This window comes from Symsagittifera roscoffensis, chromosome 1 (genome assembly GCF_963678635.1).
Source record: "Symsagittifera roscoffensis chromosome 1, txSymRosc1.1, whole genome shotgun sequence".
In the NCBI taxonomy this organism is placed as follows: Eukaryota; Metazoa; Xenacoelomorpha; order Acoela; family Convolutidae; genus Symsagittifera; species Symsagittifera roscoffensis.
Window position 1 is genome coordinate 80,326,720 of NC_087062.1, and position 19,554 is coordinate 80,346,273.

General features: G+C 35.3%; 1 protein-coding gene across 4 annotated transcripts in view; it reads right to left on the reverse strand.

Annotated features, from left to right (window-relative positions):
* Positions 1 to 6,965: 6,965 nt before the first annotated feature.
* The window catches only part of LOC134850757 (protein O-mannosyl-transferase TMTC3-like), a 53,568-nt gene continuing 40,979 nt past the window's right edge, over positions 6,966 to 19,554 (reverse strand). For 2 of the 4 annotated variants that reach the window (XM_063866619.1, XM_063866623.1), the window contains 9 exons: positions 15,731 to 15,907; positions 14,840 to 15,095; positions 14,229 to 14,311; positions 13,187 to 13,259; positions 9,267 to 9,445; positions 8,825 to 8,951; positions 8,390 to 8,491; positions 7,791 to 7,871; positions 6,966 to 7,564 (listed from right to left, as the gene is read on the reverse strand). In XM_063866619.1, coding sequence (XP_063722689.1) covers positions 7,352 to 7,564; positions 7,791 to 7,871; positions 8,390 to 8,491; positions 8,825 to 8,951; positions 9,267 to 9,445; positions 13,187 to 13,259; positions 14,229 to 14,311; positions 14,840 to 15,095; positions 15,731 to 15,907 — 1,291 coding nt within the window. In that variant the 3' untranslated portion in view covers positions 6,966 to 7,351. The remainder of the gene's footprint in view (positions 7,565 to 7,790; positions 7,872 to 8,389; positions 8,492 to 8,824; positions 8,952 to 9,266; positions 9,446 to 13,186; positions 13,260 to 14,228; positions 14,312 to 14,839; positions 15,096 to 15,730; positions 15,908 to 19,554) is intronic. The other 2 variants (XM_063866621.1, XM_063866622.1) reach the window with 2 other exon arrangements.

A 19,554-nucleotide genomic window follows, 5' to 3' on the forward strand; every position in this document is an offset into this window, starting at 1 on the left:
GTCTCATGAACAATGATTCTCCCAGGAGCTCCTTTCTTTGGTGAACTTTGGGAATCAGGTGTGAAACTTGCAAAACTATAATGAGAAGAGTTATTGAGAACAACGTTTTCACGTACAAGGAACTTTACTGAGTGACATTGAACCAATCATGAATTCAAGACCACTCGTTTCGACGCCCAAAGTACAACTTTTTCAAAAAAAAACAATATAACAAATCATTTACAATACATGCTTCTGACTTAAGTAATGGTAGCGGTGCGTTTCTTTGCATATACTCCCATACGGTTCTCTGAACAATTTTTTGAACGAATCCAGTTCTAACACCTATAGCAAAATCTTTGTTATTCGCTCTTCGGCAAAATAATATGAGCTAAAATTGGCAAAATGGCATAATTAATGCAATGAATGTGAGACTGGAAATTGATTGAAAGCATTTTAGCACATATAAAATTTTGAAGAAACAGATCGCGTTTTTTTTGTTCGGCGAGCGTTCTCTTCTCAAATATAGAGTTGTTTGACGCCAAAGGCACCTTTACAAACTTTTTGATACTGGCCAGCCAAATATGAATCTCCAAATATGAATCTAAAAAAATATACCAAAGGAGGCCCTTTGAAAAAAAATGCAAACCACTTTGACTTCGTATCTTGAAAGATGAATCCTAATTGTGTGTTCAGTGAAAACATATTTAAGAATTATTTTTCAAAACCCGAAAGCAAAATATCAACTTTGACAATTTCTGAAATCTCTCTGAATAGCGTGCAAATGTGCAAAAATTGAGATAGGTGCGCTGCACTTAAACGATAAGTTACTACTTCATTGCTATCTCAATAGCGAATTTTTTATTCATTGGAAACACTGGTTGTGTTCACTTGCGAGGGCAATCGTATTTCTAATCGGGAACTATACGTTTTCCCGTTACTGCAGTTGTTTTCATCTCGGCGTCAAATTTTGGTAATGTTTCATTTAAAAAGAAAACTTTTAGTTTTTTGCGTTGATCTTTTTTTTTCTAAGAACCCTTCTTTTTTCCAGACTTCTTTTCGTCCTCGAAGTAAATGAATTTACATATTACGCTGGAAAGAAAATACTTGTATCACCAGACAGGACATGGCAAGGTTTCACACCTTCATATTTGACTGTTATATACAAAAAACTATTGAAAGTCTTAGGGTTTCCATTGTTACGCCTCTCACAATGCGCAAATCGTAAGGAGGATTCAACTTTATAAAACAATCTTTTCTTGAATATCTATCCTGAGCAGGCAGTCGTTCCTGCATTTTCCGTTGATTTTTTTCAACTCTTGAATAGTTAAGATTTCGGGTGCTCAAAATGATTTCGGGTGCTCAATAATTACATAGTAAGGAGTCCGGAAAAAATCACCGTAACATGCACGAACGACTGCGTGCTCAGGAACGACATTCAAGAAAAGATAATGTAAACCCTAAAAGTCAATGGAAACCCTAACTACTCACCAGTTTTTGGATATAACAGCCAAGTTTGAAGGTGTGAAAGCTTGCTAAGTCCTGACTTCCCAACGTAAAATGTCATTTCATTTACTTCGAGGACAAAACGCAAGTCTGGAAAAATAGAAGTACACATAGAAAAAAAATCAACCCAAAAACCAAAATTTTGTTATTTTAATTGAAACATTGCCAGAAGGTGATGCGGAGATCAAAGCAACTGTTGTTTGTATAGGGTCAAAAACGGTGACCAACACTTGCATTGAGGTTAACGACAGCAGAGGAAGTACAAATGATAGAGTCCCACCAGCAGGAAAAAAACAAGTACGAGCACTAAATAAACTCATAAAGTCTAAACGGTTACACGAACTGAAAATTCTGTAAACAGAAGATATGAAAAGATGATACGAAAGCGCCGTGCTACTCTGCCCTAACTGAATTTTTTGATATACTAGTCAAACTATCGTTTGTAGTTTCTTTCCTTTTAATTCTGGTCGGGAATTCGTTGAGTTTTTCCCCACTTTTTACACTTTGGTTCGGAACCTCAAATAAGTCAAACTGTGTCGGAAACAACAAAAAATGTTTACTGGTTTCTTATTTTTAGTCAAAAAATGTCAGATTGAATTCAGACTGCCAGTCCTATTTGTCCTACTTGTGATAACGCGAGCGCCATGGGTTGATTGTGGTAACGCGACGTTTAAGCCTGTAAAGGGGTTTATGGACTGGTTAAGCGTGTAACTTTTGTGTGCTCTGGGATAACGAGTAAACACTAAAATTAAATCTGAGTTTTTAATTTGGTATTAATGTTTACCCAATTTTCTGTTTTGATTTTTTTGTAGTTTTTTAGATAAAAATCAGAAACCTTTGGGCCTCTACAGCGATGAAGTGCGATCAAAAACCCGGCAAACCAAAAAGCTTCTTTTTTGTGTCCAAAAACAGCAAAGTTAGCGATACTGTTTCCATACAAGAACAGCGTACAAACATAAAACGTAGAGGAGACAAATCTCAGGCCAACTGAGATAGTTCGTGCTTTTTTGACCATATTTTTCAAGTTTTTTTTCTTATCATAGATCCACAGAGACATAAAAAGCAGTATATAATAATTACCATTGAGAAAATTCGTTTGCTAAATATTAAATTACTACCGAAATTATAGACGAACTTCAAGTTAGCCTAACTGAAATATATTACTTGCCTAGAATTGCTTTCGCCAAACCAGAATTTTCATTTTTTTTAAACTTAATGAGTATCAACCTCTGCTTGGAAATTCTCGTAAGCGTAAGGGAGGAGGCGTTTTTAATATAAGATGTGGAATTAATCAGACACTGCTGATACTACAAAACGTTTAGGATGATATTATAATAGCACCATCTACACATCAGTTACTTTGGGGTGACTTTAGTTTTAATAGTTTAAGAAAAAGCAAAATACTCTCTGAACTAATAAGCATACTAAACGGAAATAATCTTTACCTAAAAAATGAAAAACAAGCAACCAGAGAACCTAAGACCAGTGAAACGTGTAAAAATATGATTTTTCCAATGTAAAAAAAGGTAACCATCTTCGAAACATATGTAGCTGACCATTATTGTGTAATTTTAAACGCATCATCACAAGTATGCAAAAATGAACATTTTATTTCTAAAATCTCAACGTGGTACGAATTTAAATCGAAATTTTTTCTGCACTAACTAAAGGAATCTTTAAATAAAAATTTGTTCGATGTTGAAACAGAAATTAACCAAATGGATTCCGATGAGCTTTTTAATTGTTGAACGAAAAGCTACGAATTAACAATAAATCATTTTTATCAGAAAAATCATCAATTGGAAAACTTCAAAGATTTCGATAGATAGTGAAGTGAAACAAGCAGCTTCGAAAAAAAGCGGAGTTCTTAGAAAAAAAACTAGAACCACAGAGGTCAGAAGTAAAAATTGAGTCTCATACCAAATTGGTTCAAATATGCTGAGTTAGAAAAAAAACAAGTTAGAAACCGAACCGAACGACAACAGCAGAGTTTTTTCGTCTGTATACCGGTCTTACATGTGCTACCAAAAACAATGTTATGGTAGAAAAATACATAAAAAACAATGAATTATACAGTTTTTTTGCAAATACTGGAGAGAAATAGCGAGGAAACCTAATACTTTAAAAAAAATAGGAGTCAGAAAGGAAATAAATTTAATGTTTTTAGCAAACATAATGCAAAGTGAAAAACAATCGAATCGCTACAAACCATGTTAAGATTAGATACAAATGGAATTTGATCATTGTTACTCGAAAAAGATTTGGCCATTTTTGCTCCCAGTTGTGACAAAATTTTTCTAGAAAAGTATTTGAATAGACAAATTTTTCCAGAGAGTTTCAAAACTGCTAAAGTTAAACCTCTCTTCAAAGACAATGAACTAAAACAATCAAAATTTGGCCAACTGTTCTTTTTACCAGTTTAGGGTAAATTTTTTGAGCGGGTCAATTATAACAGATTGAACCAAAATCTCACTAAGTATCAATAATTACAAATTTAGATTCAAATCAAAAAGAAGTACAATTGATGCTTTGATCAGAATAAGAGAAATATGTCAAGATTGGAACTCTGAGACCACTAGGACATAGATTGATTTTATATGCAGAAGACACTGTCATAACAACGACAGCTAGAAACAGTGTGTTAACCGGTAGACAACAAGAAGCGTTGGACAAAACAGCAAGTTGTTTAAAAAAGCAAGCTGACCTTAAATGAAAACAAAAAAAAGGAACAGTGATACTATCGGAGAAGTGCAGCGGAAAATTAGATGTATAAATGAATGGAATAAATATTGGAAAGGAAAAAATGTCCCGTTACTTAGCTGTTCATATTGACTCTAAATTCTCCTTTTTAACTCATTTCTTTTTTAATTACTCATTGCTTTCCTTTTTTTTTTCAATTCACAGAATTTGTCCAGAATTTGTGGTACGTATTACAGGTTGAGAAAAAATTTCAGTGAAGATCAACTACTGAAAGTATATAACGCTTATTTGAAACGCATTTTACAGTACGTCAGTACGGGGTTTTGGCTTATGCGTCAACAAACACTTAGACACAATTGAAACAATTGAACTTAAAATCAAACCATTTCTGAAAGTTATACGTTTCAAAAGAAAAATGAAAGATAGAAGAAATAGGGCAAAAACCAAAAATAAGGAATTACATATCTATGAATCATTAAAGTTACTATTTTAGTTTGAAAAAAGAGTTAATTCTCGGTTAAAGGTCCCCAGTGGGCTAGCGTCGCCGCTTCTTGGCCATAATCGGCTCTACGTTTTTTATAGAGTCCTGCCCTCTGTTGTCAAGCTCGCAACACGTTGGCGCAACTGGAGCTGTCACTATTATTGGCTGAATTGTCCCTGGATTAATTTTTGCATACTTTTGTCTGTACTTTTGTCTAATTTTTTATTCAAGTTATCTGTACAGATATTTTTTACCAGGAAAACTTTTTATTCATTTACAAGATTTGATTTAACTCAAAAATAATATCACATGAATACGGATCTATTTCATCTTTAAAATGAGATTTTATAAAAGCAGAATTGAAATGCTTAAAACACCTTACGTTCAAAACAATGTTTCAAACGTTTGGTTTTTAGGCAGTTTCAATACTGTTTTTGAATGCATACCTTTTGCAAACAAAAAACTTTTACATACTTAAAAACCTATGGCATCTTAAGTATCAAAATTGATGTCAAGCTATCTATTCAATCTGAATACTTCAATTTACAAAACATTAAAACAGATTTTTCTTGTATCCGAATCGAAAACTTTCATTATGCCAGGCATGCTCCTTACATCTACGCTGAACATGCATCGTAAAACGCAGACGTACAATTGATCATGCACTAAGCTATTCATTACTTCGATATTCTACTAAGAAAGTAATTCACCTGGAAGAACGTCTAGGTTCCGAGTTGAAAAAGGCTGCTAATTCAAAAAGTAAAAAATTGTTTCCAATTCAATTTTGATTATTTGAAACCTCAGGAATCAGGTCTTTCAGTTGTTGCTTTTACTTTTCGTCGAAAGGTCTTAGTTCAATAAACATTCCATTCACTGTACAATTTACTACATTTACAACCAAATGAAATCTCATTGCGAGAACGCCGTGGAACTTTTCAGCCCGTTTTTAAGCGCCTCTGATCCTGTTATGACTGTTGTTGGTTTTCAATATCGATAGTTATTTAAAACAATCACTAGACATGTTTTGATGAAAACAAAAAATTAAGAAAAAGAAGGTGAAAAAATTTAGCAGTATACCTACGCTTGACAGCAAAAAGTTTTTTTGAAGTTTTTATTAGACAAAAATTAGTTTAAGCAGTTGATAATTTCTTACAACTGTTCAAAAACTCATGGTTCAAGATTTGTAACTGATATTTGGTGCAGCTCTGAATCCAGGTTAGAAAATCAGGGTAGCATTTTAGAACAAAGTTGAAACACTTTCAAAGTTATCCTTTATCGAAATTTACTGATTACCTTTTGAATGTACAGGTATCTGCCTAGCTGAAACTCTCTTACTAAAAGTTGGACGAATTGTCTAAGCGACTAGATAAACAGATGCGCATCTATAATGACTATATTGTTGTTTTTTTTGATAAAGACCCACTAAAATTGATGTTTCTTATACAGAGGCAAAGCGAAGATTTGCTCTACTTGCGTCTTCACATATCATTAGCATTGCAAGCTAGCAGTTAGAAAATGAAATGAAAGCATCTCAAAGAAAAAACGAAAGGAACTTTGCTATTTTTGGTGTAACTTGGCGACCTGCAACTTCACTTCAAGGCAAAAATAGAAAGCTCAAAGCAAAATTCAAGGCAATCTTGTAATCAATCGAAAGCATACCTTATGACAAAATCCGGTTGTGGAATTTTAAAAAGCATATCCATTTCGTGTCTGTACAACTGGGAACAGGCAACAACCTATAGTGCAACCGGGCTGATATGTTATGCGTGCTTTCTTGAGCAAAAAGTCTTTAGAAACATCTTCATGATGCATTATTGGAATTACTATCTCTGAACTTAGCCAATCGAAGATTGGAAAAAGAGTAATGAACGCACGAAAACATAAAAAAATGCTGTTGAACAAAATCTGAACTTTCTAATTTCAAAGAAAAAAAAAGATGCCCTTTAAACACAAGAATTTCTAGAACGATATATGATTGGGGCTTTTTTGAAAACCTTAACCCAACTTGAGACAACAGGTAAAGTTATTTTTTCGCTAGAAATCTTAATATTCAATTCCACTTCGAAATAGAAATCGCTCACATTTTTGCGCGCCATTTCCACGTTCATATTTGGAGAGTGGTATTTACGTCACTTTCAGCAGATGAATTTCAATTGAACTCAAAAAGTGCATATAAACCTAAGTGCTTCCATAAATGCATCAAATGCACCTATGTAGTTATTAGAGCGTTTCAAGACTTTTTCCTGAAAAAAAGACCTAAATCAGAGTCTTCACTACGTTCATTACTCTTAAAAAAGACTACGAAAATAATCTGTTTCAATTCGATAAAAACAATTTATTCAATATATGCGAAACCGTTTCTTAAGGAGTTTATACAAAATTATTCAGATTGCACCATTCGATTGGCATTTAATCACAAAATATACATAACCATTTCTAAAGGTAATTACTGTACATCGAAAACTTTTTGACTGGCAGATGAATAATGACAGATTATTCTATTGAGAGCAGAATTATTTGATATAAAAAATGAAACAATCATTTCATTTCGCTGATGTCACACGACTTAACTGCTGCATTGAAAGTGAATCCTACGAGTCTATCTTCCAATCGCTCTATTTCTAAGTTTGCTTTTAATGCTAAGTTTAGAATCGTTTGAGGGTTTCTTCCCAATTTTCTTTGCTGTTAGCTTGTATCCGACACTGGTTTGATCTGAGATAGGATCCACTGGTAGTGCTTGTTCATGTCGTGGGTAGGAGGAGCCAATGGGAGGTACTTCTCGAAACAATCCAGCACCTCCCTCGGCACTAGAGGCTGGTGTAAGTTGAATTTGTTCACACATAGATGGTGCGCAGAGACCAGATGGGAGGGATTTAGTTGCAGTGCCTTCTCAAACGCCTGAATACAACAGAATTCTGATAGAACCGTTTTATTTAACTGTGGCTCAAAGGAACATTACCTACACATTACAATACCTGAAGCAACGGAAAATGAATTAGTGTTCAGTTTAGGTATACATTCTGACTTTTTCTCTTCTTATGACACAATTAGCAGTTGTTTCTGCATGTTTGCTACAAACTGAATTAAGGATTTCAAGTCTAAAGCGGGGTTGTTTGATGCATACCTGATTGGCCTCTTGTCTGTTACCAAGTTTAGTCAATACGTCGCCCTTCAGCGCCCATGCCTTCACGTAGTCTGAGTTCAGCTAAAACAGTTTAATTCAAATGTCTTTACAATATTCAGCACATTGACAGGGTTCATACTCGATCAATTATATCGCTTTAAATTCAAATATAGACATGAGTTATTTGGTTAGTTGAACTAAAAAGAAAAAAAACGCAACTATTTTCATTTTCAATCAAATCAAATCACGCAAAAACAAACGAATGTTAACGCATAAATAAATACGCAAAGATGGGAGAAATGGTCATTATTTTACTAATGAGGCTATCGCAGCTATCCAAATTAGAGAAAAAGGGTGGAGTCACGAGCAGTCTTCAAATTATGCATCACATTCTCTGAACTTAACCTCCGTTCGCTATGGGCTTACTGGTTACGAACCAAAAAGTAAACATGTCATAAAGTGGATACATCGTAAGCCAATCTGAATAGGGAAATCTGAAGTGTCAAACTTTTGACCTCACTCCGGGATATCTTAACCTATTTCTTTGTCATCAGGTTCGCTTGTTCTCATGTAATATTATTGTATTTAACGAAAATTACCTGTAATGCATGCTCAACATAGTGAAGTGCGTCTGTGTGTTCGCCAAGTTCAGTCAACACCAATGCCAAGTTGAACACGCCCGCCTGGTCTCCAGGACTCAGCTGCAAAAATCAAACGGTTCATTTTATATAAAGCACTTAACGAAACCTGAAAACTAAGTCAGTTTACTGGACATATTTTTTCAGAGTCAGGTAAAAGCACATTATATTGAAGTAGAAATGTTTCCTTCTTTTTCTTCCAGTTTTACATTCACTCTTAAGGATGCAGTACATGGGCATACACCTCACCTCACTAACCATTATAATACATTTTAAGCTTAATAATTTATATTCAGTTACTTCTGAATATTTATCCGAATATCTGCAGCAATCAGCAGTAACCAGACAATGAGTTTAGAAGTGTTCTTGTATCAGTAGCAGCTGAACTAATCGTACCTCTGTGGCCCTCTTGTACCACTTGACAGCCTGTATCTTGTCGTGGCGCTGCTCTATGTAGAATGTGGCTAGCTTGGTAGCCACTTTAGGGTCACTCCCTTCCCCCTCCGTCCACAGCTGTTCCAGTCTGAACACCAATCAAAGCACGATACACAACAGAAGCAATCACAACATCAATGCAACCAGAAAGTTAAAAGTTAATTATAAAAATATTTCATAAACAATAGTATTGCTGGAAATTAGAATTGGTTATAGGGTCTATAATCTTTTCATTTACATCATGAGGTAGCTGCTATCATTTTCGTTGACAACCCGATTCTGAATACGATATGAAGAGATTAATGATGCTGTTTTTATTCGTGACTCGTTTGCAAACTCTTGAAATACCGTTACCAGCTAACTTAACTCATGCTACCTGCCTATTCAGCTGAGGCTGACTTACAGATGAACAGCCCGATTATGATTGGCGTCTTTCTGGACAGTTTCCGGTTGCGGCAAATCTACAAGCAGTGCTGCCAGGTTGAACTTGGCCCTCATATGGGTGGGGTCCAGATTCACTGCCCTGGAAAAGAGAGGAAACGCATCTGCAAGCTGACCCTCCAACAAATACGTCACTCCAAGCTGAAAATTACGTCACGTATGTTAGATTTAATCACAATTCTCCAGGAGAAGTAAATCAAAAACAAAACATAGCCAATTGAAGGTAAGAAAAGTGTAAAAGGGAAACCGAAAAAGTATTGAAACTTCTGATTAATTTTAAATTTTGCATGAAACAAATATATCAGGTGAAAGCTCTTTTAATTACAAGAATTATTTATAATTCACACTTTTTTTAAAAAAAATAGCCTAATTCAAGAAAACTGGATCAAGGAGCAAATTTTTTGAACCGCTGGGAAATCTTAAAAGTTAATTCCACATTCGAAACTGAAAATTGATCACGTTTTTTTGCGCAACTTTCTCTTTCGTAATCGGACAGCGCATTTCGCCTACCTTTTAGCAAATGCACTTGAATTGAACTCAAAAAGTGCACATAAACCTATGTGCATTGATAGTTACATTTTAACGTACGAATGGAACTTCTGTAGGTTCGAGAGCATCTTAAGATTTAAAGCTTTTTCCCAAAAACAATGCAAAAAAATCATCAAGACCTAACCTACATAACTGAAAATCAATTAGTTCTTTTACACTTAAAAAAACCTCATTTGTTACATTTTTGAAAACAAACGTTCCCGTTTTTCTTTTTACAGTACAGGGCAATGAAAAAAGTTCATTGAGACGATTTCATAGCTAAAGTAATGAGTAAATTGCGAGCGAATTAAATTGAGAGTTCATCTAAAAATGATTTGCATCGTGCCATTTTTAAATTTCGTGTCATTGTTCTCGAAACTGAGACAAATACTCATGATTTTTTTGGACACCAATATTGACCTCCAGTGAGATTTCCTTGAGGTAACTAAAATTGGGCGGAAAAAACACCAACTAATCTACGAAACCTTGTCGGAACAAAAACTAAAATTGAACTTACTGCTGAGACAAAAACTTCAATTTGGCAACAAAATTCTAAAACTAATCCAGCAAAAAACGGAACATTTATGGTTGGGGTAGTTCTTTATATTCAGTTTTATATTTTTAACAGTGTTTTTTTGGGGGTAAATTTTTTATGCCATCTAAAACATATTGTTGACTAGAGCTCAAAAAATTGTATGGTGATCATTTTACGTGTAGTTATGGGAGTTTGAAAACTAATGATTTAGCTAACTTGGGACGATTAACGCGCGATATATTGCGTTCTTATAACACGCGTAAGCCAAGGATTAATGCGTTCCAAATTGAATTGAGGCACGTCATGAGCTCGAAAAAATATGCAAGCGTGACTTCTTCCTTAAAAACATAAAAAACATGACCAAAAGTAATAAAAGTCACTTCGTTCACTACACTTGCACCTGAAGATTAAATTCAGGTTGAAATTATATGAAGAGCACTTGGAAATTGAACATTTAGAGCGAGCTTCAAATGACCATCTAACAGAATGAACATAGCCAACACACAGTTGGAAAAGAGTCATGAACGCAAAAAAAAACAGAAAGAACAACTGATTATTTTATTGAAACATTCATTACGTTCATGAGTCTTAAATAACTTTGACTTCCGAAAGCACTTTGAATTTTAAAAAAAGTTTATGATAGGCACCTTTTTATTCAAATTATCCCATTTAGACAAAACTGAATCAAAGATAATTTTTTATTCCGCTGTGAATTCAGAAAATTTCAGTTCATTTAGAAAACTAGAAGTCACTCACATTTTTTCGTGGCTTTTAAAATTTTGTTGTTCGATACTGAAGGAAAAGATTAAAAACACATACTGAAAAAAATAGTCAGATCTGAGTATCACGTTCTCGCATCTGCTCCACGGCTGCTTCTAATTTTACTAACACTAGCCACCAATAAAGAAGCTACAGCTTCTATCAAATTGCCAATTCTACGCAGCAAAAATTCGACCGGAAAAACAAAAGTACTTCAATGTTCCGAATTTGAATCTTCGACCTGTTGATTAGGAGTCTAACGTCCTTGCCTTTGCGCCACGGCAACTTGCAAGTAAACTAGTGTCCATCCTTGGATCCACCTGTTTTAATTTTGGACTTTACACAAAACACTCTGACATCTCTGCTTAAGTAGGGGATTAGCCGCTTATTTTGTCATACCCTGAGGTATGTTCAATGTTATTATCGAATCCGAACGGATTGGTGAAATAATAATGATTATGTATGAGAGCATAAATAAGACAACTGGTTCGTAAACTCTTGATTCATGTTCTAACGGTATAATCTAAACTCTTCATTAGAACCACATTCAAGGTCAATTGACCAGCTCAACACAGTGAGCTTAACGATATAATATGTGTATATAGTACTTTGCCAATCCGGCCGGATGAAATTTAAAGGAGAAAACTACTACTCACTTTTTCAAATTAAGTTTTTATCTCAGATTTGGCTAAGTAGTTTTCAAAAAATTGAAAAAAAATTCCAAAAACGATCAAAAATTTGACTTTTCCAAAATCCATTAACTTTTCTCTACTTAAGCAAGGGAAAAACCTCTTATGCAGGGAATGATTCCACAACCTGATTTTTAGTTTGAACCCTTGATATCAGATTAAGCTAGTAGTTTTCAATAATAAAGACGAAAGTTCTAGAAGAAAATGGTGAAAATTTCGAAAAACGGATTTGTCCAAAGTTGATTGCGTAGGATAAAACAGATTGCGCAGGGAAATCGAAGCGCTATGCTAGTTTGAATGAACTATCAACCTCAGAATCAGTAGGTTAAATTTTGAAAAAAAAGTAAATTTCCAAACAGCGGTCGAAAGTTCAAATATTGCCTATTTCCTAGAGCCATATATTTTTTCAAAACTCGGGGCGTAGCCGTTTGCGCAGATAAAATTCATTGAATAACTGTTTTTTTCCTCGGTTAAACTTCGTCTCCAATTTTGCTGAGTAATTTTGGAGAAAAGTCAAACGTTTTTAAAAAATAGCCAAAATGTAAAAAAAGGGCTTGTTTTCTACCGAATTAAGAGAAGAGCCGCTTAAGAAGGGGGATCTCCATATTTTGTACTTTTGATTGCAACCTTAATCTCTGATTTGTGCATTTAATATATGAGAAAATTCAAAATAAATTGGTCAAAATTGCGTCTACTGAAAATTTTGAAGGCCGTAGAACATGGGGTAAATCGAAAAGAGACCAGCGAAAAATGCAGGCACATAGAAGAGCACCCGGGTTTTTCCTTGAGTAACTTTTTGGGAAAAATCTTGCACTAGTTTTTGAGAAAAACTGAAACTTCAGCGAAAAGTGTAAAAAATTTCCAAAGCTTCGCAAAAAAACCCATTTTTTTTCATAAAACCTGATTTTTTTTCAAACAGGACCTAAGACTGGTCAAAAATATAGCAGCAACATATGCTTTAAAATCGTTTATGTTTAAATAGGATTAAATTGAAATATATCAAAAATGCCACCAAATGAGCACTTTTATTTGCGACTCAATTTAAAAAAAATTCTTCGTAAATTACTACGCTTCTCTTGTGTAAATAAAGGAAATGAAATTGAAAAGAAATCATTATTTAAACAGCAAAAATTTCTTGAAAAAAAAACAAAGAATAATCCCGACCTATATAAGTGAAAATCACTTCGTTCTTTTACATTTAAATTCATCGTAAATGTCGATTTTAAAACAAGACGTTCAGAAAAACTTTAATTAATTTTTGAGCAGCACGACCATATTTAACAAATTCAAAGCTTAATAGTTGGGATGAAGGGTAGCCAACAGATTTTTATGTCAAAACTTAACTTAAGCTCGGCTACTCTGGCTACTTACATTATACCAAATGTCTGCACTTTTCTCATCGAACTGACGGGCCTTCAAGAACATCTCGCGAGCTTCCAGAGTCCTGATAATGAATTACAGATTAAAATATGGAACAACTTACACATTAGCAGAACAAAGCACACAACAGCGATAACATTCAAGTTATATTTGAGCATTTAAAACAAGTAGATCGGAAATCCTTTGCCAATGAAATTTTCTACACTTATGTTTTCTAAGAATCAAAAATCGGAAACAGGCGCGGACTTTGATTTTCACTAGTGGTTGAGAATTCAAGAACGGAGAATTTACGTATCAAGACGACCAATCCCAAAAGTCGATTTCGAACTTCCGGAGAAAATACGTTAAAGCTAGCGCAAGGTATTTTTCTGATGGTATTAACCAACAGTGGATTTAGAGCTCACTTCTATCTTTAAAAATGGTAATCAAGTCTAAGCGCCCGAAAAAAACAAATAGGCAGAATCGAACCTAAATTGATGTAGTGCAGTAGAAGCCAAGTGGTGCTTTTTGGATTAAGAATGGGTCGAATTAGTTAAGCCTCCCGCTGACCACATTTTTCATTTATTTTTTAGTCAACCAGCTAAAAGGTTAATTATTTAGGTTGACCAAGGGCGGATACATGATTTTCTCAAGGGAGGCTGATTTTTTTTAGGTCGAACAAATTGATTTTCTGAGCTCTCCCAAACCACTACGAAGGCCATTTTGACCAAATTTTTTGCGCCGCAGGCAACTTGCGCCATCATTATCAAAACGCCACAATGCCAGAGTTATTGAATCAAATAGATGTTAGAAAGCTGCACACGCCCTCTTCACAAAATCTATCTTAGATTCCATTCTGATACTCCCCTTAAATTGTTATGACTACATCTAAACATCTCCATGTCATTAGTCGAGAAACCCTCACAGACTGGTAAACAGTCTATTGGCAACTACATCTCGAAAAGACTCGCCAAGTGTTATTTTAATTAAATTGTAATCGTAATTGCAGTTAAATTGGTCAGTTAGGATTTTTTGGTCTGATATGGACTGGTACCTGTTTTGCCGGATGAGCAATTCGCCCCGGTTTGTGTAAGCGTCTACTTGGTCGAAACGCATAGTATACGCACGCTGATACAACTTCAACAAAGCACACATGTAGAACCAAAAGAAACGCACGCGCCAATGTTGAGCAATTTTTTTTTTTTAATAATTATTTTCCTTATAACTTCATGTAGTGATAGAGACTTATTTTATTAGGCAAATATAAATGGAATATCCCAGATTTTTCTATGAAAAAAGGGAAATTTACGAGCTTAAGCCCACGATTGTGGTTTTGAGTCAACTCTTCGCAATTCCGACCTATTTGAGGCGCTGAACGACAAAGAACCTCTCGTTCCAGAAGGACCGAAAGCTAGTAAGTTATGTGCGCCAGGCTTAATATAGAACTGGAACATCTGAAGAAAGCAAGCGGGAAATTTGATCAGATCTGAACGGTTTAAATAATGACGATTGGTTGAAAGTTTTCGTGCTTTGAGGCATTCTGTCACAAGTATGGTTCCCCTACACATGAATCGACAAGATTTCCTTTGACTTAAAATGAGTACCGAATGAGCGAGAGCCAAGAATTAATCCTATGTTGGTAATTGAAAACTTCGTACTGCTGACCTTGTCAGCCTCTTCTATCCTCTTGGGATCCTCCTTGATCATATTGGCTAGACTGATGAATGCGTAAAGGTAGTTGGGGTTCATTCTCGTAGCCGAGGGGCCATTTCTTTTATCCACAGTTGGGTCAGGTATGTTCTGTTTGGTGGGTATGAAGTCTATTGCGTGGTAGAACCATTTCTCAGCCTCCGTTGTCTCGTTCAGACTCCGAAGAGTCCTCGCCACATTGATGATGGCTCCCACGTCATCGGGCTGCACTCTGACGAACATAATCATATTTCTATTTTGAAAAAAATTTGTGTATTTACGAGATATCCAAACTGGCTGTCTTTTAGCGCGAAGTAATCAATTTTCTTATTATCTAACTGCATCTGCATACGTGCGCTTAAACTTAGTTCCAGCATTAAGATATCCCGTTATGATTGGAAAACGAGAAAAGGCAAGATGTAGCGGATATGCGGCGAGGGAGAGTGTGTCAGTCTCAAATCAAAACACAGAACAAGCTGATTTTAATCGTAATACTAATTACAGAGCTGATTTAAATTATCCGGAAAAAGAGAATAAAATTTGAAATTTTATTCGTGTTTTTCTTAATTTGGGTTTACTTCAGACAAAAAAAAAATGAAACAATTTTTTTCTTATTTCACGAGAATTATTTCGGTGCAATTTGCTTTGCGAAATTCTAATTCTAAATTTCACCCTAGAATGGGTAAATTTTGGCTTTCTTAAAATGACCCATTCTAGGGTGAAATTTCTGATTCGAATTTCGCAAAATAAAATCACCATATTAATTCTTGTGTAATTGCACTAAATCCGCTGCGGCCTTAGTTACTTCTCATTTTGTAACAGGAACAAAAATGAGAATTCAGCTGGTTGCAATTGAAGTGTACAAACAGTGCTGCTTGGTGGAAGAATGAAAGCGCCTGCCACAGTCTATGCCTCCCTTTATCGTCTTTTCCACTGGCGTCTTTCTCCAGAGAGTGTCCCACATTGTTCCAGCACTTGGCATTCACCTTATTCCTCTTCACAGCTGAGATGAACAAAGAGAACTCGTCTTCCCTAAACGACAGCCTGTTATCCCAATTAACTAAAATTCTCGCACATTATAGTTTAAGTATTGAAAATTCAGCCAAATGACAGTTGGAAAAGAGTAATGCACGCAAGGAAAAAGAAGAAAAAATAGTTCCAAGAGAAAAAATTGATGGCCTTAGAGCTCTTTTAATTTTAAAACTATCAAAGTTGTATCATAGTCGACTGTCCTTGAACAAATACAAGAGTAACTAGACTAGTAACAATAATGCATTCGCGGAGACAGCAGGTACACCTGCTTCACGATAAGAGCGGAACTAAAAAACTATCCAAAATGTATCATAGCCGACTGTCCTTGTACAAATACAAGAGTAATTAGACCAGTAATAATATTCCATTCGTGGAGACAGCAGGAAATCCTGCTTCACTATGTGAATGCTACTAAAAAACTATCAAAGCTGTATCATAGTCGAATGTCCTTGAACAAAAACAAGAGTAATTAGACTAGTAACAATATTCCATTCGTGGAGACAGCAGGTGAACCTGCTTCACTATGTGAATGGTACTAAAAACTTTCAAAGTTGTTTCATAGTCGACGGTCCTTGAACAAATACAAGAGTAATTAGACCAGTAATAAAATTCCATTCGTGGAGACAGCACGAAAACCTGCTTCACTATGTGAATGCTACTAAAAAACTATCAAAGCTGTATCATAGTCGAAAGTCCTTGAACAAATACAAGAGTAATTAGACTAGTAACAATAATGCATTCGCGGAGACAGCAGGTGAACCTGCTTCACTATGTGAATGGTACTAAATACTATCAAAGTTGTTTCATAGTCGACGGTCCTTGAACAAATACAAGAGTAATTAGACCAGTAATAAAATTCCATTCGTGGAGACAGCACGAAAACCTGCTTCACTATGTGAATGCTACTAAAAAACTATCAAAGTTGTATCATAGTCGACTGTCCTTGAACAAATACAAGAGTAACTAGACTAGTAACAATAATGCATTCGCGGAGACAGCAGGTACACCTGCTTCACGATAAGAGCGGAACTAAAAAACTATCGAAAATGTATCATAGCCGACTGTCCTTGTACAAATACAAGAGTAATTAGACCAGTAATAATATTCCATTCGTGGAGACAGCAGGAAATCTTGCATCACTATGTGAATGCTACTAAAAAACTATTAAAGCTGTATCATAGTCGAATGTCCTTGAACAAAAACAAGAGTAATTAGACTAGTAACAATATTCCATTCGTGGAGACAGCAGGTGAACCTGCTTCACTATGTGAATGGTACTAAAAACTATCAAAGTTGTTTCATAGTCGACGGTCCTTGAACAAATACAAGAGTAATTAGACCAGTAATAAAATTCCATTCGTGGAGACAGCACAAAAACCTGCTTCACTATGTGAAAGCTACTAAAAAACTATCAAAGCTGTATCATAGTCGAAAGTCCTTGAACAAATACAAGAGTAATTAGACTAGTAACAATAATGCATTCGCGGAGACAGCAGGTACACCTGCTTCACGATAAGAGCGGAACTAAAAAACTATCCAAAATGTATCATAGCCGACTGTCCTTGTACAAATACAAGAGTAATTAGACCAGTAATAATATTCCATTCGTGGAGACAGCAGGAAATCCTGCTTCACTATGTGAATGCTACTAAAAAACTATCAAAGCTGTATCATAGTCGAATGTCCTTGAACAAAAACAAGAGTAATTAGACTAGTAACAATATTCCATTCGTGGAGACAGCAGGTGAACCTGCTTCACTATGTGAATGGTACTAAAAACTTTCAAAGTTGTTTCATAGTCGACGGTCCTTGAACAAATACAAGAGTAATTAGACCAGTAATAAAATTCCATTCGTGGAGACAGCACGAAAACCTGCTTCACTATGTGAATGCTACTAAAAAACTATCAAAGCTGTATCATAGTCGAAAGTCCTTGAACAAATACAAGAGTAATTAGACTAGTAACAATAATGCATTCGCGGAGACAGCAGGTGAACCTGCTTCACTATGTGAATGGTACTAAATACTATCAAAGTTGTTTCATAGTCGACGGTCCTTGAACAAATACAAGAGTAATTAGACCAGTAATAAAATTCCATTCGTGGAGACAGCACGAAAACCTGCTTCACTATGTGAATGCTACTAAAAAACTATCAAAGTTGTATCATAGTCGACTGTCCTTGAACAAATACAAGAGTAACTAGACTAGTAACAATAATGCATTCGCGGAGACAGCAGGTACACCTGCTTCACGATAAGAGCGGAACTAAAAAACTATCGAAAATGTATCATAGCCGACTGTCCTTGTACAAATACAAGAGTAATTAGACCAGTAATAATATTCCATTCGTGGAGACAGCAGGAAATCCTGCATCACTATGTGAATGCTACTAAAAAACTATTAAAGCTGTATCATAGTCGAATGTCCTTGAACAAAAACAAGAGTAATTAGACTAGTAACAATATTCCATTCGTGGAGACAGCAGGTGAACCTGCTTCACTATGTGAATGGTACTAAAAACTATCAAAGTTGTTTCATAGTCGACGGTCCTTGAACAAATACAAGAGTAATTAGACCAGTAATAAAATTCCATTCGTGGATACAGCACAAAAACCTGCTTCACTATGTGAAAGCTACTAAAAAACTATCAAAGCTGTATCATAGTCGAAAGTCCTTGAACAAATACAAGAGTAATTAGACTAGTAACAATAATGCATTCGCGGAGACAGCAGGTGAACCTGCTTCACTATGTGAATGATACTAAGAACTATCAAAGTTGTTTCAGTCGACTGTCCTTGAACAAATACAAGAGTAATTAGATTAGTGACATTATTTCATTCGCGGAGACAGCAGGAAAACCTGCTTCACTATGTGAATGGTACTAAAAACTATCAAATTTGTATCATAGCCGACTGTCCTTGTACAAAGACAAGAGTAATTAGACTAGTAATAATATTCCATTCGTGGAGACAGCAGGTGAACCTGCTTCACTATGTGAATGGTACTAAGAACTATCAAAGTTGTTTCATAGTCGACTGTCCTTGAACAAATACAAGAGTAATTAGACAAGTAACAATATTCCATTCGAGGAGACAGTAGGTGAACCTGCTTCACTATGTGAATGGTACTAAAAATTATCAAAGTTGTTTCATAGTCGAAAGTCCTTGAACAAATACAAGAGTAATTAGACTAGTAACAATAATGCATTCGCGGAGACAGCAGGTGAACCTGCTTCACTATGTGAATGGTACTAAATATTATCAAAGTTGTTTCATAGTCGACGGTCCTTGAACAAATACAAGAGTAATTAGACCAGTAATAAAATTCCATTCGTGGAGACAGCACGAAAACCTGCTTCACTATGTGAATGCTACTAAAAAACTATCAAAGTTGTATCATAGTCGACTGTCCTTGAACAAATACAAGAGTAACTAGACTAGTAACAATAATGCATTCGCGGAGACAGCAGGTACACCTGCTTCACGATAAGAGCGGAACTAAAAAACTATCGAAAATGTATCATAGCCGACTGTCCTTGTACAAATACAAGAGTAATTAGACCAGTAATAATATTCCATTCGTGGAGACAGCAGGAAATCCTATTTCACTATGTGAATGCTACTAAAAAACTATCAAAGCTGTATCATAGTCGAATGTC